General features: G+C 35.3%; 1 protein-coding gene across 1 annotated transcript in view; it reads right to left on the bottom strand.

The window, feature by feature from the left end:
• Positions 1 to 249: 249 nt before the first annotated feature.
• Kdm7a (lysine demethylase 7A) overlaps positions 250 to 23,345 on the bottom strand; it is a 78,430-nt gene continuing 55,334 nt past the window's right edge. The window contains exons 10-20 of the mRNA XM_071611702.1: positions 22,918 to 23,009; positions 20,419 to 20,508; positions 16,426 to 16,638; positions 14,396 to 14,520; positions 14,050 to 14,204; positions 12,748 to 12,845; positions 12,101 to 12,249; positions 11,753 to 11,961; positions 10,104 to 10,189; positions 7,422 to 7,695; positions 250 to 6,789 (exon numbers count right to left, since the gene is read on the bottom strand). Coding sequence (XP_071467803.1) covers positions 6,695 to 6,789; positions 7,422 to 7,695; positions 10,104 to 10,189; positions 11,753 to 11,961; positions 12,101 to 12,249; positions 12,748 to 12,845; positions 14,050 to 14,204; positions 14,396 to 14,520; positions 16,426 to 16,638; positions 20,419 to 20,508; positions 22,918 to 23,009 — 1,586 coding nt within the window. The 3' untranslated portion in view covers positions 250 to 6,694. The remainder of the gene's footprint in view (positions 6,790 to 7,421; positions 7,696 to 10,103; positions 10,190 to 11,752; positions 11,962 to 12,100; positions 12,250 to 12,747; positions 12,846 to 14,049; positions 14,205 to 14,395; positions 14,521 to 16,425; positions 16,639 to 20,418; positions 20,509 to 22,917; positions 23,010 to 23,345) is intronic.

Here is a 23,345-nt window from a genome sequence, read left to right as displayed (position 1 = left end):
TTCTCCAGAAAAACATCTACTAAAATAATAAAACACATTATTTTTCGCATTTAAATTTTCAGAGAAAGTAAGGAACAGTTTTTCACATTCTTAAATAATTTCCTGAGATTTCAATAAGAAAAAGGGAACAGAAAGTCATAATTGGATATAGAATTTGGATTTTTTTTCTTTCAGAGACATATTTTACACAACTTTTGAAATTTATACTTTCAAACAAAATGAGCAAAAAATACACTGAGTGCTAAAAAATCAAAACAGAAGTAATACAATTTTAATTTTAATATTTTAAAATACAGAAATTGGAAAGTAAGAATACCAAATACAACTTTAAACAAGTCACTGCTTCCCCTATAATAATCAATGTAAGCTACTTAAAGACTTACAAATTCAGAGTAAAACAGAAACAAAATAAATACTGTACACTTTCCCTGCCTGCAGGCAAAAGATGGGAAATACTGTTATGAATCGAAAAAAAATGCTCTTAAAGCTTCCGCATCCCACTCCCCAGCCACACCCCGTTTCACTGTCACACAGTGTGCTTCTGTATTCCAAGGACACACATGTGCACACACACTGGCTGCCTACACACATAGACAAGACACTACTCCGCAGACACTCGAAACAAGAAGGGTAACGGTCACCTGGGACCGCAGACATAAAAACCAGTAAGGAAAGTCAGTCAGGCTAGCAAAACATTACTACAAAACTAGTAAGTACCATAGCCAACAACTGTCCCCTTTTCAAATTTCACAGAGTTAAAACCCCCAAAACCAATACTACCCCTCCCCATCACCACCCTCCAACATCCCCCCAAAAGAAAACTTGCTGAAGCACTGGAAAAGTTAGACATTTCACAGTAAATGTGAAAATTCATACTATATAATCTCTTAAAATGAACCTTTTCACCCTCTTTCCACAGCATGAAACTGTTATGGCTTAATTTATATTAAAAGTAGAAAAGTCTTTTCCGAAGGAAATACAGTCTGCAAAGATGCTCGTGCGTTTCCTGATCGGTGCTACTCCATGCCTAATAACTGCACGACTTGCTTTGCAGCCAGAAGCTGTTTGTGGAAAAACTGAGGCTGTAGCTTTTGATTCAGTCTAACCATAAACTGTAAGGCCCTTAGTTTGGTTTAGGTTTCTTTTACAAGATAAAATAACCTTGGGGTTCACTTAGTTAAGTTACACCTCAGGTCCCTGACTATAGTGTGGAAGTTATATGTATGCTTTGTAAAAAATAAAACGTTACTTTTGAATCTTAGAGGGAAGAAACGATTCTAGGCAAGGAATCAACTCCTCATTATATATTACATTTAGTGCTGGTAATTTTTACCAACCAAAATCCACCAAATAAATATAAGAGTATGCCTGGGTTATTTTATTACTGCAAAATATTATATATCCTAGCACTTAATGACCATTGTTTTGGTGAAAAACCTTAGGGGGAAATAGCTTATATTTTGGAAAAGAAATGGCCAAAATAAAACTGGTTGAAAATAAGTTTTTTTTTGTTGTTTTGTTTTTGTTTTTTAAAGGAAGTTCTGTTTATGAGTGCTTTCTGAAATAAAGAAAAGTGAATTCAGAAGGTCATGGGTTTTGCATAGGTAAACTACTTGGAGGTCAAGGGCTACGTGGTAGCCAGGGTATATTGGTGAAATAGTGCAGAGCAGATAAACTTGTTGGAAGAATCATTGAATACAGTTTTAAAAAGATTGTAACAAAAATGTAATGTTGCACTTGTTAAGACAAAGTCTTAAGACACAAGAAGGGGCACCAAAGGCAAGAGGGAGAATCTAAGGGTCTCTCAACTCAGTATTATTTTCTCCTCCCAACTAAAGAAGGAAAAATTTCTACAGAGGAATAAAACCAGTCCATCACAATAAGTTAACTGCTTTGGAAATATGCATTTGTTCTGGATGATCTTAAAACTGTTTATGTAATATCAAGTATTTCTTTGACTTATGGCATGCTCACTGAGGGTTTTTAGTAAGGCTATAGTACTAAGTTGACATTACACTCAACAGCAATTTAGTAGTAAGTATAGTAATTTCTCCCCTTCCTTTCCATCTGACCTCAAGCATACGAATATCATCTACGGCAAGGCAAGCAGAGGCTGCAGTGTCACAGAACAGGAGCTGTTTTAGGAAGCAAGGTTTTATTCTATAGATCCCAAGCAGATTCACCCTGTGTCCCCAAGCAAATCACTGCCCTATCAGGTGTACATTTGTCTTCTTTTTTCACTGGCTTTCCTAGGCTAAAGATACATGACGCTCACCCTCAAGATCACTTTGGATGAAGGTGTAGGACATCAGGAAAGGACTAGGGAGACTTCGCTTCTCTCTCTTGAAGTGCAGGGGATCTAACCAAGGGCCTTGCACATACTAGGCAAGAGCTTTTCTGTATATAAGGAGAAATTAGGTCAATATTTAATGAGAAAGATGAATTTCTGAAAGATGTTTATATTATGAAAGCCCTTGTCTCTTCCATGCAAAAACTAAAAATGCTTATTTGTTGTAACAGTTACTTCTAGCAGTAGCATACTGGGCCATGCAATCATTCCCATCAACTCTCCGAAGTAGCCTTACCACTTTAGAGAGCATCTTTTGAAACAAGCAGATTATTTTCTGTAGAAGACATAGTCAGTCTCCTTTCCTGCACTATTCCAAAGATTTCTTTGTTTACCCAGGCAACTGTCACCCAACCTGCAGCTGTCTGAGGAGTTCCGTCTTTCTACCAGTCCCGAGGGTAGTTGCTAAATAATTTTAATTCCATAACTTATTCCATTTTTCTCCAGTACCTCAAAAGTATGCCAAATCTGGAAAGCAGTACTAAAATCTAAAGGTATCTTTTAATCATTTTACATCATCTTCATGAACTTGAGAATAAACTCTCTCACTTTCCTATCCATAAACTAGCTCACCTCTTTTTATTTCACTTCAAGCACAGGATCTAACTGTAATTCAGCACCTTGTTAGAGAATCTTCGGATTTTTTTAGATAGCATATATTTGATAAGAAACAACAGTTTTCATTTAAAAATGTATATAAAGATGCATTCATTACGAGTTTAACTTAAATAATGATCAATTCTCTGTAAATATGAAGTATTAATAGATTAAGGAATGTTTTTCTTCAGTAATTATTATAATAAGCATTTTCATCCAAATTTACAAATAAGACAACTAAAACTAGAAAGGCTAAGTGACTTATTTAAGGTCAAGAGCTGACACATCAGAAGCAGAACTTAGACCAAAACTCAGGACCTTTTGCTTTCTTCCACATCATTTCACATCTTTATGTTACCAACATTATTAACTAACTTTTGAAATGTTTCTTAAAGAACTCAGGTCGATTTTACTTCTACAGTGGGATATCTCAATTGAAACTAATAGAGATAAGCTACTTTTTTTTTTTTAATGAAGGAGCCCTCTTTTGCTGAAGTTTGCCTAAAAGTGAAAACAGTACTGCTAAGTTCCTGGAGAAGACAATTTCTTGGGCAAAGACTACAACTGCAACTTGATATTACCCTACCATACTAAATAGTGCGAGGCACACAGTAAATGTTTGATAAATACCTGCTGATCCCATATGAATACATACAGTAGAGTACAATGAAAAGGCAATAATTGGGGTTGTTAAAAATAGAACGTTCAAGTTAAGTATTTAACTAGTGATAAAGATGAGCTTGTTTCCTCTCTGAGTTTATGATTTCAGTCTGAATGTTCAATTTTGTATGCTTCAGAAATGAACTGATACTTATGAAATTCAAATGTATTCCTAAGACACTGGATTACTATAAACTGCCAGCTTTGTATTGTTTACATCACTCGTCAGTACTGGGGAGCATAATATTGTGTGATGATGTGAATTACAGTACAGTGGATCCCAAGTTAAGAATCAATATAGGAAAATTACTATCAATATAGAAAAATTACTACTACTGTTAAGTTGCATACATTAAATCATTAATTCTTGATTTTACATATTTGTATTTGCTTACAACTAACTAAATGCTGTCTTCCTGTCTAAACTGTGGTATACTGATCATAAACAAAACTAAGTTAAACACTAAAGGTTACTTATGTTACTGTTGAGCCCAGAAACCGGCAGTCATTACCTCAAAGTTCAGTCAGTTCCAAGAGATAAAGGAATGCATCATAGCAGTAACTTTATAAGAGGTTTGATTAGAAAAGTCCCTGGATGGGTAGCTGAATTTTTACCAATTCAGAAAAAAAGATGCATGTACTCTCTTATAGTGGTTATATGACCTTGATGAAAGTTTTGGAACTTAGCCAGTTAGTGAGCTAAAACTGCCAAAAACAAATCCACAGTACTTTCACTTAAAAATTCCACATATTTGCTACTCAGAATTAGTGTTTATTGATCTAAGGACACAGGGTGGATAGTGGCCACGATTTTTTTCTTAAAAATAAATTATGTTTTTTCTCAATTTTTACGGCTAAAGAAAAAAGTAATTAAAAATAAGTTGTGAAAATTATAAAGAAAAAAATCCAGATTATGATGTAACTGGAAAAAGAAATTATAGTCCTATTTCTTAAACCAAAATAAAAATATGTATACTATAACATCAAAACAGGGTCTACAAAAAACCAAGACACACAAGTATATAGAGATATACTGTGGAGGAAGGTGAGAGAATCAATCAAACCCAGATTTTTGCATCTTGATATATGATGACCAGCCAATGGTTGACTACAGCCATCTCTCCACTAGTTAGGTATACTACAGACAGGGTTTTAAGTAGGTTGTTTACAAATTTTAAGGATTTCCATAAAAATTATTTTCCTGGACATCCAGATAAGATTCAGACTCTGGCCCAGACACTCTGGACCAAAAAGGCTAACTCAGAAGTTATTTCATAGTTCTCTCATGAAATACTGGAATGGAGACAGAGTAAGAAATATCTCTCTTTGGAAATACACATTTGAATGCAACCATGAAAGATAATGGTATAGTTTTTTTTTTTTTTCTTAATAACTTAGTGATACTTAATACAGAAGGAAAAGTCCTGCTACCTTGCTTATAAAAAAAAAAAGACAAATCCATAGTATGGCCATATTTTTTCTCCATAAAAATAAATTCCAGCCTATTTGCCTATATTGTCTTTGTAGAAATTTGTAAAATGCTATACTGTCAGACTTAAGAATAGTTCCACTTCATCCCTAGCAATCATTTATTTTTATACCATGGATGGGGTGAGGGTGGGGAAGGGAAACCAGAAACTCTGATCAGCAACTGAAAACTAATATTTAGTAAAAATTGTACATAAAGGAGATAAATGATTACCTTAAAGTTCAACCAGATAGTTAACCTAAGTATACAGTGGTCAAGTTAAGATATATGGAAGAAACTGCAAAAAGAAGCACCCATTTTACTCCAAATCCATATATGAAATAATTATGCACAAGGTTAAGAAAAAGTAAACACAAACACACATACATACATACACACACACACACACACACAATCTACTCCAACATGCTTGCATCTATACAACTTAATATAGTATAATCCTATTATATTACGGCTTATTATGCAGATTTGTATATCCTACATCAATTCATACTTTTCAACAAATTAGGTGTAAAGAATAAAAGCATCATGAGATATAACCTTGCAGCAGGCATTGGCCCTGTCCTTCAACACTGACAGTAGGAAGAAGGCCCTCTGTAGTTACAAATGTATTTGGAAAAAATACAAACATGACTATTTAACCAAACTTATAATACTTTCCGCACAAGTAGGAAAAAGATATTAAAGCTGTTCTCTTTGGGACCCAGATATCATCAGCAGAAATGAAAACATAAGAAGCCTAGTTCTTTATACTTAGAAGAAAACCACAATGTCAAAGGAAATGAGAAATGAGGGATCTTTTATGAAGTTCTTACACATTGGCTATGGAAGTATTTCCCTGCAAAGAGAAGAGTCTTGAAGAGTCATCACAAAATGACAGGGGGGTGCAGAGGGAAGGTGGGGTATAAGGGAATCAACCTGGATAACAGTATGCACCTTGAATGTTAGCAAAAGCGAAGCTAATAGCTTATAAAAAACACATGAAATATATAAAATAAAATGATTTTCATATACATCTTAATTTAAAATAATTAATGCATCAAATCCCTGTTTAAGACTTTAACCTGAATATCAAATTTAAGAGTCCAGACTAGTTACTGTTACCGTGGCTCTTTCCCACATGTAACACACACACTATCAAAAATAATTTAAAAACCTTCACATTCTTAAATCTAAATTAGTGAGATATTTCTCCAGAAATCTTCCAAATAAATAGCTTTAAAAAAGAAAGAATTTAAAAGCTGTTAACTTTAAAAAAAAATCTGTTAAATAAATTATTGATAATTCTTTACCCTACTACTGAAAATAAATCAAGACACTACCAACAACAAAATGAAATTCAAGCCCTGACAAGAGACCCTTTCCAGTTCGAGGTCTCTTTTTAAGGTTCTACCCTCCTTCTTCCTCTCCCCCACCAGGTCCAAAGGGTTATTGCTGAGTGGGTGTGGCACAGTGAAAATGCAGCATCAGGTTCATTCCGCTCTTCGGGCAGTGTTCTTACTGTACACGCAAATGTTCCAGGCAGGGGGTGGTGGAAGCTCCAGGCTTCTGCACCCCAAGACTGGTCTCCAAAGTGAAGAGTGGCTGCAACAGTGGCTCTGTCACACAAAGAAACGTGCATGGCCATTTCTGTTCAACTTAAGGATCTTTCCAAGACGTTGTTTGGCTGTTGCCATTCCTTTTTTAGGACGTTTACCTATAAAACAGCAACAACAATGAAAAGCATACTCACCAGACAGCACAGAAAGACTTAAAGAGAATTTTACAGTAAGCAAGCCCATTAGGCATTTGACTACACCAAGCCACACTTTTGGACTTCAACTGTTTTTTTTTTTTAATGTGATGTCGGGGATGGAACCCAGTGGCTCATGCGTGCTATGCAAGTGCTTTACCACTCAGCCACGACTCCAGTCCATGGACTTACACTGTTTAAAACTCTTCCCCCTCATCATGCTGGGGTAAAGACTAACCTCTTTCTAAACAAACTATGGTTTTCAGCTACAAAATGTACTGCAATTTCACCGAAACCTCACAAACTGTTCTTCCTTGGGTACCTTAGGTCATGCTCTCTCCTCAGCCTTCCTTTCTGTCTATTCTATCTATTCCCCAATTCAGCTTGGTTAACTCCTTATCATCTACTTTTAGGATCTGCCTCCTCCTGATCCTCAGGGTTGGCCAGGTAACTTCCTTCTTTGTTCCCACAGTAGCTTGAGCATACTATTACAGAGCTGTCAAAATTCATGAGATAGCATCTTGAATGAAGTAATGATGCCATTACTGCCAAACACAGTCAGAAATATACTTAATCTGCAAATATTTAAAATTTACCTTTTGTTGCCTGGTTGCTGATAGGTGGTGGATTTGATGCAGGTCTCTTGGTGGGGTGAAGGGGCACTGAAAAGGAAGTTTCACCAACTGGCCTTTCTGGGCTTAGGCTGCCATTACTCATCTGGCATGCCCCTGAAAGCAAGATGGAATTCTGCATGTACTTTCCATTCTGAAGACCTGAGCCACTGCTCTCCATATAATTCCTACTTTGCACCTTCTGACTGGTTTCTGATGAACCTTCCTTTTTGATGCATTTCTGGCTTCTGCTTAGGTCCTGAAAAAAAAAAAGGAAACAAAGCTGAATTTTTAGGGTTTATGATAAGTGAGGTATTCAAACTCTACATTAGCAAAGTTAAGAGAGAGAAGAAACAAACTACTAAATTTTAGTTTTCTTAATGTATTAACTAAAGATGACCACCCTTCATGATGGTCATCTCATCCATAATAAATCTAATAGTTCAGAAGAATCCAGGTCTTGAAGTTGCATCATAACTAAGTCAAGAAGAGGGGGAGGAGGGAGGGAGGGATAACAGAGGTGTCTGCTGCCATTCCATGAGCCATGGGGGATACAAGATGGGACACAGAGACCCAACCATTTCCTTAGCACATCACAGCTTCCACAAAACTCTCATGATGTAATGTGCTATATTTCTGGAACTTAACTTTGAGTGCCTGAGTTCAATACCCAGTACCACAAAAAAAAAAAAAAAAAGGACTTTAACTTCTGTAAGGTTCATCTACACTGTATTTATTTGCTAGAAAAATCCCTAATTCCAGAACCCCAAGCCTGTTATTTATTTGACTATAATTCCTCTTTCAGTCTCTCAAGACTATTGAGTTAACCTTCAAGCAGGTAGACACTACTAACTAATGAGTCTTGAAATTAACTAAGAAGGTCATGACCAGCTGGAGAAAGGAACAGACTGGCCATGAAGAGTACCCTGCAGTGTGATGTTTCAGAAACTAGCTTTAATTATGCATGCATGTGTATGAAAGAAATGTGAAAAACATTTGATCTGACTCTACATTGATCAAATAAGTTTCAAAAGTAGTATTAAATACAGAATTGCTGTAAATTAGTCTAACAAATATTCTAGACCATAATCCTATAATTTGAGATGCCATTATAATCTCTCTCTAGATTATAGACAAAAGAAATTTGATTTGCTCTACTGTGATCTTGCTAATCATATGCCCTCTGCTTCTTCATTTATTTTCAAAGACAATACAAAACACAAAAGCCAGATTTAAATAATAGCTTACTTTAATTTTTTAATAGCTTATTTTTAATTCTAAATCCCTCTGATGTTAGTAAGTAACAAACTGTATACCCAGCCACTACAAAATCCACTACAAAATCACACACTGAAAAAGTGAATTGTAACCGGTAAGAAATTTCTTACTTGACCTTTGACTCTGGAGCATATCCGTCTGCTCAAAGAACTAGATTGCACAAAGCCTTGTTTTTTTTAAAACAACAACAACAAAAAAAAACTTGGGGTATAGCACTTGCCTTGCATGTGCAAGGCCCAGCACCACAAAAAAACATTGCCACAAAAAAACTTTTTCTTATTGCAAAAGTAATAAAATTTAGAAAATCCAGATAAGCCAAGCCAAGAAAAGAAAACCACCCATAATTCCACTACTCAGATATCAAAAATATTGAATTCATGGAGGCAGAGTCTTACTGCCTTTTCTGTGCACACACATACATCTCCTCCTCGGATAGTTTAAGTTCACACCTCCAACTCAACCCAAGGCTCTGGAAGACACTTCCAGTCCTGCTGAGGTCTATCAGTATAACACTAATCTTTATTCATAAGAGTCTTCTTTTGCTTTTTCTTAAACTGCCTACTCAGCTCCCCTCCTCTCACCACTCCCCCTCAAAGTGTTTTTTTAAAACAAGAGAGAAATGACAGTATTTCTGCATTTGCTTGATTTACTTTCCTTCTTAAGTATGCTTGGGGTTGGGGAGTTTTAGGGGCCCCACTCCACTGCATGATAACACTGATTCTTTCTCTGGCTGCCATTTTCTAAGGCTTGCAGCAAAAGGTCTTATCATGTTCTTTGTTTGGTGTTACTGTAGGTTTAGTTTGGTTTTTGTTGTTGTTTGTTTGTTTCTTTTAATGCTGTTTGGGGTTCATTCTATATGGTATAAGCACAAATATGCTGAGATCCTAAAACATCTAGTTTCTGTCTTAGAGCAGAGGTTTTTAATTTGTAGTCAATGGAGATTTGGTGATGGCAGCATGCATCATTTAGCAAATGTAAGCAAAAGTCAATTAAATATTTTTTGGGGAAAGATAATCTGTAACTTTCATCAAATCCTGAAAGAAATTTAGTATCAAAATGTTTAAGAGACAATATCAGAAATGAAAAAGAGATGCTCTTTTCCTCATTTTTCACTCTAATTAGATAAAACCTTACAGGTGTTTGCTGCCAACGGTTTTAACTCTTTCTTGAAAAAGTTACTCTTTTCCATATCACATATCACATTCTGTCTTTAAGCCTTGAAGCATCAGGCATCACAGCAGAATCTCTAAAAATGGACAGTTGTTCAAATGTGCATGTAACATTTGGCTTCCTAGAGGTAGTAGTTAATAACCAGTTACAGTTTTAGAAAAGAAATCAAAATAATGATGATTTTAAATCTCCTTTTAATGTTTCAACTTTGAAATATACCTGAGGATTAAATCTGGAAGTTCTATCAAATTGTTTAACCCAGGAAGAAGTCCTCAAGTCTTGATCTTCAGTCTTGACATGGTATCCTAGGGAGAAGTTTTAATTGAATTATCTTTGTACAAACTTGATTTTAAAGAACAAAATTAGCTTACCATTTTGTTAATTCTTTAGACATTTATTCATATACCTTCACTTTCGCTACACTTTTTCCCTCTCAAAACAAAAACAAAAGTTATCAGCTTACAACCAAACTTGTTACTACTTTTTTCAGTTCTCTCAAAGACTCTTTATATGACAGGTTTTATGTCAGATGCTAGAACACCTATGGCCACATATTGTTGACGTAAAACCAAACGTAATATACTCTCTAAAAATGGCATGTTTTCCCATACAGAATTAAAGGCACATGTTTGCTTGAACTTAGTAGTTATTTCCATAAAAAGAGCTTTTTTTTTAAAGGACCAATCAGATTATAAGAAGACAAAAATGGAGCAGTGGAAGGACAGACAAACCCAGATTTAAATATGAGTTTTTCCATTACCAAATAAACTTTAGGCAAGCTATTTAACCTTCAATGACTTTGGGATCAGATAATACTTAGTTCAAATTATAATAGCTCTGAATAATAGCTATCTATGTATATGTAAAGTATGAGCAAGTTAAAATAAGTTCACCAAGGCAGGTGCAGTGGTGCATGCCTGTAATTCCAGATTTGGTCTGTTTTACATTTACTTTTTGTTTTGTCAGGACTGGGGATAAAACCCAGGGCCTCGTGCATGTTAGACAACTGCTCCACCACTGAGCTATAACCACAGCCCAATACCAGTTACTTGGGAGGTTGAGGCAATAGTTCAAGGCCAGCCTGGGCAACTTTGTAAGACCCTATCTTAAAATAAGTGGCAGAGCACCCCTGAGTTCAATTCCCAATACCACACACAAACAAGTAACTTCAATAAATCTTATTTCCTTTCTCTGTAAAATGGGATCAATATTACCTATCCCATAAATGAAATGAATATCAAGCTCCTGGTCCATGGCTGACTCTTACTTATGTGGAACTGAACACCACTGGCATTCAATCTTAATGCAGTACTGTGTTCTCCCAAATCCTTCTCAGACTTTTTGGCAAACAAAATTTTTCTCTGGAGGCACAGAGAAGAAAACACTAGGTGGCATCACTGACATGCCATTGAGTCTACTCTTTCCTAATTCTTCCTTTTCGAGGAGGAGAAAGAATATCCTCAATTAGAAACAGTTCAAAACTTGTTTTCCCTCTCATAAAAGGAAAAAAAAGGTTGACTGTTTTAGTTAAGCAGACCATTTAAGAGACCAAAACATTCCTTCCAACTGGTCAACCTAACAGTGGTGAAAAGGAAACTCCAGTCTTGCAAGAGCAACGGCAAAGCTGTGCCAGTGAAAGCAATTATCAGACCTGGGTCATTCATATTTTGTGTTCTTATGCTCACATATTACGTGATTTGTCTGTCAGTGCTATATATTTTTTTAGTGAATTTTCTTAACACCATGTCAAACTAAAGATGTGTAACAAATAGTCTTTATTCATATAATCTCTAACCTAAACTAGGATTATAGAGCTATTAAACTGGGGATCATATATTTTCAGAGACTTAATAATTTATGTTTCTTACCATATTCTACTGGTTTATCATAGCGATACAACTGCCTAACTTCATGGTTACTGCTGTGGCAGCTGTTAGGATCCTGGAGAGAGTTCTTCTCACCACCGCAGTCTGTGCTTTGCATCTGCCTTTGTAAACACGTGGAATAGCGCAACCCGGCCATAGACAGCATGCCCTGAATAGCTTCTTCCTCTGTGCTTGTCGAGGTAGGACATTCCCTAAGGAGAAGGTCATCCAAAGAGAAAAGAATATGTTTTCTGATGAAATATATAAGTTAAAAAAAAACTTTAAATAAAAAAAAGTCTTCATTGCGTTTATATCACAATGTAAAACAAATACTACCATCAGCAAGCCCACCTTTTAATTGGAATTTCACTTCTAGATGGCTTCTGACTCTTTTGTAGGAAGTTCCTCATCCCATTAGATTCCTCCTTAAAATTTGATGTTATTTCTTGTTTCTTTTCATCGCCTGAACTTTCGGACTCTTCAGTGGTAAAATTAATTTTCTGAGATCATAAATAATTAAATGGAAACAAAGTTATCTAAGAAATTGATCAAGGTTGTACAAACTAATCAAAAAAGACTTCATCCATCCAGAGAAAGTTAGAATCTTTTTTTTTTTTAGAATCTTAATTACCATAGAATTACTTCAATGTTTTATATGAAAAAAAGTGAAATCTCCAGTAACTATGGTAACATACAACCTAAATTTAAAAACACACTATATCGATTTTAAGGAATAATAAAATATAAAATATATTTGTGAAAAATACAATCAATCCAAGAATAATATAGGCAGGGAAGTCGTCTACCCTTTTCAAAACTGGACAAAAGCTGGATAGTCACAGAATATGTGTGTATAAAATAACTATAGGAAGACCCTGTATTGCACAGGTCAGACAGACAAGCTTTGGGATGGGCTATTATTTGACTTCCTCCTAGGTGAAGATCCATGGATGCTTATCTCTCATCAAATGATGGAAGTCACAGGGTTTCGAGCATACCAGTGCAGTGCAATCAGCTCCAGAGTCTTCTGAATCAGAAATATCAGAATATTCTGATGATCTATTCCTGAGTTCTGATTTCACACTTGTAAAAAACCCTGATGAAGAAGACAAAGGATGGAAGAAAAAAAAAAAAAAGCATTAGAACTTTATGAACAAGGTGGCAGGTAGTTTCTAAAGTCTACCTTGCTTCACAATACCACTTGGTCTTTCCTGCCCTAGCCTACTTTTACTACTTTAATTTTCTCCTCATCTCTCCCATCTTTCTCCATAATTAACCAAGATACAGACTGAGGTATTTCTTAAAATGTCTGGTATTTGTTGAAGATGATTATATTTATATTCCTTACTTGAGTGAATTAACTACATTTCTTTCTAGAAAACAACCTTCAAAACTAAAGTAAGCTGTTAAGAAACCTTTACTTCTCCTTTTGCATTAATTCTCTCAACAGAAAACAAAAAGATAAATCTCCAAACCCTAAAATGCATTCCCACAGACGTGAATTTAATGAGCTTATTATAAACAGGGCTTTCCTACTGTCTGTTTCTCCCATGAGGCACTGTCACACAGCACCATTTCTTCCATTCCTGTTGATCAGCTGCCTTTTCACTGGCATGTGAACAAAGGCAAAGTCAACAACTGTATATATACCAAATTTACATGGAATTAGCAGGATCTGAAATATTCAACATGCATTAAGTAATACTCATTATCCGGAACATTTACTTATCAAGTACTAAAATACTGCAAATTTTTTTAACTACTTTTTAAAATAGAAGGGCATATGGAAATCTTGACAGATGTTGAGAAATTGACTTTATTCAAGAAAAAAAAGATCTGAAGGAGAAGGATGTATTACTTTGGCATCTGATAATGCTATTTTATTTGATGATAATTGATTAACAACCTAGTAGAGGCCTTCCTATCAAGAGGCAATAAAATAAAACTACAGAACAAGGATTCCAAGTAGCTTCAGGTCAGCCAATCATATATGCATGCTAAAACTATATATGTAAAGATCCATAAAACATATGAGCTTTCATGTGACTTTAAAAACTGACTAGACATGGGTCTCACTTACCCCCACGAACCCTCTCACTGATACATCCCTGGCCACTATACCTCATTGGTATTCACATTCAGCATTTCCCTATTCAGACATACTTCTGATTTTTCAGAACAGTATGAGGAACACACTTTCAATCCTATTACAAACTTAAGAATTTTAACACTAGTAAGTTTCTTTATCAATTGTTATACGAATAAAGAGAACTTTAAAATGACTATTACAGCAAACGTACTGTTAAGTGGTTTTCGAGATTCTTCGCTTTCTATCCTGTCTATTCTTGAACTCTCTTCTGTCTTCATAATGGTCTTCTTTGTCCTTCTCTTATCCTCTTCATTTTCACTATCTGCTGTGTAGAGACTCTGATCTGCGAAGGGCTGTCTCTCATCTCTGTATCATTGGGAAAAAACAAATCAGAAGTAATGCAAGACTATGTATTCCCTCCCACTTCATTTACAGAGCAGAGAACTGAGACACTTTCCCCATACTATAGTCAACACCAGCAGTATGGACAAGGCAGCGCAAGAACAAAGGGAATCCAACGAAAATTATCTGTTTGATACCTGATCTATTGTACATACTTAATTATTCTTCCATTTGTCAGCAGCAGTCGTAGATCATTATCTTTTGCTCTCCATTCAGGTACCGTGGAAGATGGTTGGAGATGTTTGTTGAATTTTCCATTCAGTTTAGAGCTCAAGATGTCCTTAAAGTATAAAAATAGAACTGACTTAACCTCAGGCACACCTGCTCCACTGAAGGAAGACAGGAGACTGCTATTTCCCCATAGCCCTGCCATGCAGAGTGACAGGCAGCTGCCTGGGTTTGGAAACATGCAGCAATCCCATATTCCAGAGTTCTTCAAGTTAAAGCATGAGGATGGTTCATCTTTTGGGAGGGCCATTGACAATAATATACATTTTGTAAAGCAGAATATAAAATATGCATAAAGCAAATCCAAAGAAAGCTCCATTCCTGCAGAAGCTGAAAAGAAGGGGCAATACGGTCTTAGATTTTTTTTATTCTCTTCTGCTTCTTCCTGCTAAAGTGTAACTGCTGAGCCTTCCCACTTACCCTTACCTTGACCTCATATCTCTCTTCCCATGAGGCACTGTCAGCATCCACACCATTATCACCAGGCACAGAGGCCAAAAGGTGAAGAAAGACACAATGATAGCTCATTTTATTCATTCTTATTTATTTATTTTAGTTGTCAATGGACCTTTGTTTTATATATATGCAGCTCTGAGAATCAAACCCATTGCCTCACACACGCTAGGCAAGTGTTCTACCACTGAGTCACAATTCCAACCCCAGTAGCTTTTTTTTTTTTTTTTAATATTTATTTTGTAGTTGTACACAATACCTTTATTTTGTTTATTTATTTTTATGTGGTGTTGAGGATCGAACCCAGGGCCTCGCACATGCTAGGCGAGTGCTCTACCGCTGAGCCACAACCCCAGCCCCCCAGTAGCTTGTTTTTAATGTATAAAAATTATTTCCTTTCTGAGATATTTTTCCTTAAAAATAAGTAGAACCTTTTGTAATAAGCTAAAACTTCCCCAGAAGGCTATGACTTAAGTAGGTTTAGAACAATATATTATTTTATTTTGGGGTTTTGGTACTGGGGATTGAACTCGGGGGCATTTAACCACTGGGCCTCAGCCTCCTGAGCCCCGGTATTACAGATGTATGCCACTGTGCCTGGCTTAGAACAGCATACTCTCAAAACAATGTAATTATGTCCAATTTAAAATATTTAAGAAGGTTATAATTTGTATGTAATTTTTTTTTATGTTTTAATCTAGTGATTCCTCTACCTTATTCATTGTGGATTACTATCTATCCTGTTCTTAAAATATAAAATCATAGATGACACAGATCTCATCACAAATTCATTATCATGTTTTAAATGGTGCTGCATTGATCTTATTACTGCCTCTCACTCTCCCTTCTGTCCAATAGGCCAGCATTTCTCTGATTTTAAAGGGTTTATTCTAATAGTCTCCTAGTCAGGTAGTCAGCCAGGCTGGGGTTGGCTCAAGGACAGGTTTGTGCATTTGCTCTTCCCCGACCTGCAATACTATTCCCCAAATTTGTGTATCTATGTGACATCTTCCTGTTAATAAGATGTCAGTTCAAACATCTCCACCTGAGAGGCTCTCCGACCATACCAGCTAAAGCAGCTAGTTCACCATGACTATTTATTCTATTGTCCTTCAAAACATTTGGCATCTGAAATTACATTATTTTAGTTTATATTTTTGCCTCCCAATTTTTGTACTTGAACTCTGATGAAGTTTCATAAGGACAGGGACTTAATTTTTGCTTACTCTGGCAACTTCTCTAGAACATAAGAGAGTACAGGGTATTTGGTAAACACTCAATAAACATGTCAGCAAATGAATAAGGTGTATTCATCCTAACTTGACAGTGATGCCTAGAAAGATTAGGCACCCCACCTTGCCCCCAGACAAAAATATTTGTTGACCCCTACAATTCTACAGCAAATAACAACAAGAATAGGTGATAATATAAATTTTATTACCCCTTTAAAGAACTTTAACAAACAACTGGGTTTATTTTTCTCATCATGAAATGTAATACTTACCTCTTCCCATGGACACATCTCTAATCTTTTAAGAACTTCCCTTGTGTGGAGCTCTAAGATGTCTAGGTTAGAAGGAGTTCGAATATTATTATGATCTCGAAGTTTCCTCATCTTTCGTCGGGAATGGTATGGGGAAGTTGCTTCATTTGAGGATCGTGAAACTGGACACACAGTAGGAATTCCCTGAGATTTAACTGGTTTGCCATTTTCTTCCTTTAAGAATTAGATTCAGAATGTATTTTAAGAAAAAGGCTACTATATATAGACTTGACTATTCAGCCATAAAAATACTCTTAGAAAACAAAAATATTCCATTTAATCACAGAAAAGAAAAAGACCAAATCAAAGCCTTGGTTTCCCATCTCTTCTCTATATAATATACTGTGAACACATTCCCTTGATTTCCAGTATTATACTAATAGCTGTGAGGGGTATATCATGAATTACTGGCCTAATACTTACTGGTAGGTAGCTATTCAGGCTGCTTCCAGTTCTTTCCAATGAAAAAATTCATTTTACATACATATTTGTGTAAATCAATACTTACTTTATATATGTATATACATATATATTTAGTTGTTGATGGACATTTATTTGTTTATATGTGGTGCTAAGAATTAAACCCAGTGACTCACACATGCTAGGCAAGTGCTCTACCATCAAACCACAACCCCAGCCCAATATTTACTTTTTAAATCAAAGTCACAGGGCTGGGACTGTAGCTCAGTGGCAGAGTGCTTGCCTAGCATATGTGAAGCACTGGGTTTGATCCTCAGCACCACATAAAAATAAACAAATAAAATAAAGGTATGCTATCCATCTACAACTACAAAAAATTTAAAAAAAAAAAAAATCAAAGCCACACATTTTTGCAGTTTTTTCCCTTATTTTTTTCATGTTAAATATATTAAAGAAAGTGTATTACAGCAAAATGACTAAATATCCAGATACAATAATGAAATGTTACAGCCTTCTAGAAATAATGAATACACAGAATTTAGTTAATATTTTAAACATTTTATTAAGATTTTGAATGATTCAAAACCCACCCTGATAATGTGAAAACAAAGGAGATTTTTTTCTCCTATCTAACTATATTAATTCTTCTGCCTTTCTTTTCTTTCTCCTTAACTTCGACTGCCACATGGGAACCTCGGCTCTATCCTAAGCCAAAGCTATCTTCTCTAAGGATTATCTATGCAGTGGTACTTGAGTTTGGTACTTTTTCCTCCTGGTAATTTCTTATGGACCATACATCTATGCAGTTTTAAAAATTAAATAAGAATATCATGAAAAGCAGCAGTCTACTCTTTCCCATCCCTGATACACATTTTTCAAAGGCAACCACTTACCCTGTGGAAACACTTACGTTACATAAAATTTGCCATCTTAACCACTTTTAAGTATACAATTCAGGGGCATTCTGTACAGTCACACTGCTGTGCAATCAGCACCCCATCTATCTCCAGAACTTCTTCATCTGCCCCCATTAACCACTAACTTCCCATCCTCCCTTTTCCCCAGCTCCTGACAGCCATTATTCTGCTTTCTGTCTCTATGAATTTGACAATTCTAGGAACCTCATATGAATGGGATCATACTTGTCCTTTTGTGACTGGTTTATTTCACTTAGCAAAATACCTTCAAAGTTCATCTATGTTGTAGCATGTGTCAGAATATCCATTTTATATACTCTATGTACCAGTTTGTTTATCCATTCATCCACTGATGGACTCTTGCGTTGCGCCTTCCTTTGGGCTATTGTGAATAATGCTGCTACAAATATGGTACAAACATATCTGTCCAAGACCCTGCTTTCAATTATTCTGAGTACATAGCTAAAGCTTGCAATTCTGACAACTGTTTCCCCACCACCACCCAGTTATTTGTCTCTAACTTTCTAAACAATATGTTTATACTGATTTCAGCTTTAGGTATTACTGAATTCCTACTATGTAAGAAAAAGTTTAAAAAAAATTTTTTTTTGTAGTAGTAATGGGCAGATTGCCTTTGTTTCATTTTTGTGTGGACTAAGGATTGAACCCAGTGCCTCACACGTGGAAGGCAAGTGCTCTGCCACTGAGCTACTGCCCCAGCCCGCAAATTAAGTTTTAATCCTCATATACCACTTCCTAAACCTATCCATTCTTCCCTTTTCTTCAACATTTGGAATTTAAATAGGACTCGGTAAAATATGTTTTTTGATCCTAAATCCATTTATATGCAATTACTATCACTCTTTAAGAGACTTTTCTACTACATTTGAACATATTGAGAATACTTGAACTATTCTTATTCTAAATCTAGGATTTTAATATTTCTTAGATACGTACCTCTTTTCATTCCTTAAAACAGCCCTAATGTCAGATGTTAATTTACCAGTTGACCTTCATCCTCCACTTAATTTCCTCTTAATTTAAGCTATACACTAGAACAATCACTTTCCTGAAAAATTATTTTAATTAAAAACCTCCTTTCTTAAATACCTAGAATATCTATTAATTATTAAAATACCTAATCAGATTTATAGGTTTTTATCAAAAGTATTTACCTCACTGGCTGCTCTCATATTTTCCCTCAAGTGGACTGCCTTGCCCAACCCACTAATATCATCCCTCTTTCCAACACAGTTTCACCTAACTTTACTCACTTCCCTTAGGTTTTTTTTTTTTATCTTAGTTTTTTCTCTTGCTCTAATTATTTAACATGAATTCATTTCTGAATGGCTGAAATTAATTGGATCTGAAAGTTGTACTGATAACTATGTTGTTGTTTTTTTAATTTTTGAAGTAACCTGAAGAACCTGAGGTAACCTGGAAACTGCCTCCTCATTATTTCATTACTTCATTGCAATACAATATTCCCAAATTTTTCTCCAGGATTTTAGAAATCTTGAGACTCTGTCCAAGACTCAGCTCATTCTATTTCTTCTAAGTGGTACTTCTAAGTGTGTAAGTGCTTTTGGCTTCATTTTCTTCTCTTCCCTTCCTCTTTCCCTCTCTCCCTTCCTTTCTTTTTCTTATACTAGGGATGGAATCCAGGACCTCACATGTGATAGGCAAACACTCTACTACTGAGCTACACCCCAGTCCCTGTGTAAGGTGCTTTCAAATGTTTGCATCATGGTGGTATGCCAGAAGCCATCCGTGAACTATACGTGAACTATGTGTGAACTAAAAGAACGTAGAAGGCATTAGGCAGGAAAGTCTGGTATTGGGGACTCGGATTTTAGAGTCAGATATTTGGATTCAAATCTCAGCTTTGAATGGTACTTTTTCCTTTGGTAAAAAGGAACAACTTTGCTGGTTTGGGAATGCCTAATTCATGTAACTTCCTACCTAGCTCTGTCACAAGTTCAGCACAGCATCATGGGAGATGGAGTGACCAGCAGGAGCCACACAGCTTCTCAGGGATGGGTGTGGCCTGACAAAATGCCAATCAACATGTTTACTGCCACATGGAGAAGCAAGACTCCTTCCACTGAAATCTTAAAACCTTATCCCTGACTTTGATGTCCTCCCCCTTAAAAAAAAGAAGGAGGGTGCCGGGGTTGTGGCTCAGTGGTGGAGCACTTGCCTGGCGTGTGTCAGGCACTGGGTTTGATCCTCGCCACCACATAAAAACAAACTAATGTATCCACCTAAAACTAAAGATACATAAATAAATAAATATTTTTAATAAATAAATAAATAGATTGTGTCCATCTACAACAACAAAAAAATTTAAAAATAAGAAACCAAGGACATTTTTCAGTTGTTCAGTTCCGCTCCTATCAGGATTAAAAGACCTATCAGGCACTCCCCTTTTTATCTAATTTCTGGCTCTGTCTCTATTTCTTATTAATTATTTCAGACTTTTTCTTTCCTAGGCAGCTCACACCTCCTGAGCAGGAACCTACCCTGGCAGAGTACTGGTCACCCCACAATAGTGGTAGATCCATTTGCTTCTCAAAACAGAGTAAGCAAGCATTTAGATGACAGTTTCCATCCTTACCTCTATTGCTCGAATTACTTTAGAAAGTTCCTTAATAAGATGTCCAGGTCTCACATTGTCTGGAATTTCAAAGGCATGTTCAGATACAAGCTGTATTTGGATTAACAAAGATAACAAAACCAAAGTTACTTACACTTTATTAATAAAAAACTAACCTACTGACACTATTTTTGGGTTCTCTAGACTTTGCAGACATAGCCAGTAACAATAAGCCCAGTCTCAGAGATCATATAGTTGGTATAATACCTTCTAAGGAGATCCTCATCATCATTTTATGTTTTATAATCATATAAAATCCTCAAACTGAATTAAAAACAGACTTGTTTGAATTTTGTTGAATTTTGCTTTATATTGAATAGTAACATTATACTCTACACTTCAAATCCTGCTGTAATTCTAACTACAGTTACTACTACAGATACTAATTACTAAAACAATAATTTAGCCTAACATTTAATTGACAATACATAAGGAATTTTATGGGGAACACAGGCACTTAAATAATCCTAGTGTCTCATGGAAATCTAATTTGAATAAATTTTGGTAAACTCTTTTCCATTTAACAGTTAAAAGCAAAATGGGGAAACAATCCAATGAACAGAAAAAAAAAATTAATTGTTGAGTCACCACATTTACTGTACTGCAAACTAATGTTATTATTTTTATGCCTATTTCCATATATTAATCTCTATATCTAAGAACATTCTGATTTTTTAGACACATTCAACATAGCAGAGTTTCTACTTTTGCTTCGTACCCTCTACTTGGTTTTAGCATAATTTATTGAAACGAACTGATAATAATAGTAGTATTAACATAGTACTAACTCTGTGCTTTCATACTGTTAAATAATTTATAAGCATTAACTCATTTAACCCCTTCAATAACTGTATGACACAGATACTATTGGTTTTAGTATTCCTTATCTGAAATGCTTAATACCAAAAGTATTTTGGATTTTGAAGCATTTCAGATTTCAGATTTTTAGATTAGGGATGTTCAACCTGTAAATTATTCCCATTTTGCAACCAAGGGAACTAAGGCCCAGAGGTTAGGTAATGTGCCCTGAGTCACATAGTTTATTAGCAGCAAAGCTGAGATTTGAATCAAATATCTGACTCTAAAATCCAAGCTCTTAACCATTAAGGCAAGCTGCCTCTCATCTTAGAGCAAATTTAACATTACTCATGATAACAAATTTTAATATGCACTGAAATCACCTATGAAGTTTTTGGGTTCAGACCCATCCCAGATCTACCAAACTATAATCCCTAGAGAAGGATCCAGAGGTTTTATTTTTAAAAAAACTCTACAGACAATGCTGATAAATACACACATTTGAGAACCATTCCTCTAAAGCCTCCAGCAGGAAACAGATTATACAGTTTTAAAAACATAAGCTTGATTTTGTTTTTATCATGTCAGGTAGTTGTTAATTTGCTTATGCTTTTCCTTATTATCTAGATAATGAAGTCTTTGATGGTGGAAGACATGATTTTTATTTTCTGAATTTTTCCATACTGCCTTTCTCTGTGGATATATAGCAATGATAATAAAGTGAAAGGAGTGTCAAAATTACTGGGACTATCAGAACCTATTAATTATTGTCTCCCAATAATATCTCTTAAGAGTAGAATTTTAATTTCAAATGGACATTCAAGAAATTAACATGGAAATGTATTTTCATTAGCATATTATTTATCACTTATTAAAGCATTATGTGCCAAGATCTATGAGTTGAAATAAAAATGAGAAAGATGAAACCTATTTTTCAAGAGTTCATAAACCCAGAGAAAGGAAAAATGCATAATTTACTCTCTACAGATGTGTTTTAAGTTTTTACTCTCTCTATATATAGATTAGTTTTAAGTCCACTGGCACAAGAAATAAATGCTCTAGAGGGAAGGAAATACCAATTCTAAACAGAGATGTAGGATGATATCTCAAAGGTTTCAAGTACAACTGGGCCACAATTTAGTGAAAATAAAGAGCTCATGCTTGAATATTACCACCTCCTTTTCCTCATTTTTTACATAAGTTTAGCAGAGTGGCAAAGAGCAGAGGTTTATAATCTTAGAGACTAACTCTATGTCCCTAGCTCACCAGTTCTTTTGGGAATTACTTAAACAGGGTACCAATAGACCTCATACAGTTGCTCTGTGGATTAAATGAAATCCTGTACATAAAGACAAAGCACATTATAAGAGCTCAATTTTATTTTATTCTATAGCTACATGTTCATCTCTTAGTCAATATCTTAAATATTTTTGAAATATTTTATTTTCCAGATTAAAGACTAAAGATTTACTCAAGTACTTTCTTATCAAAAATATAACCAGACACAAGTACATCTATAAATACTGTATAATAAAATGCAGGCTGTATTTTAAAACATGATTTCCATTCCCTCTACCAGTGGCAAATTCAAATGCTGCAAAAACAGCAAAAGTACTCTTTTCTTCTTGACCTTGCTACATAAAAACAACTATAATGACTTACATCTTTTTTCATCCATAATTTTAAAGCAGTATGCAGTGCTTTCACTCCCTGTACTAGATAAGTCTGAGGCTGGAAACCATCTTCTCTCAGTTCTGTAGGAATGAAGTAGGGTGGGGAAAGGAAAAGAAATTAATTTTAGGTTTTGAGCAACCAGTAAATGACAAATTGCACAATTTCTATATTAACAAAAAAAAGTAGAATACAAAATAATCAATTCAAAAGACAAGGAACCTAACTATTAAATCTAATGATATTAAATGCTCCAGCTAAACTTATTTTTTTTGAGAGAGAGAGAGAGAGAGAGAGAGAATTTTAATATTTATTTTTTAGTTTTCGTCGGACACAACATCTTTGTTTGTATGTGGTGCTGAGGATCGAACCCGGGTTGCATGCATGCCAGGCGAGCGCGCTACCACTTGAGCCACATC

Source organism: Marmota flaviventris, chromosome 1 (assembly GCF_047511675.1).
Source record: "Marmota flaviventris isolate mMarFla1 chromosome 1, mMarFla1.hap1, whole genome shotgun sequence".
Classification (NCBI taxonomy): domain Eukaryota; kingdom Metazoa; phylum Chordata; class Mammalia; order Rodentia; family Sciuridae; genus Marmota; species Marmota flaviventris.
This window is presented reverse-complemented; position numbering and strand designations above follow the sequence as displayed.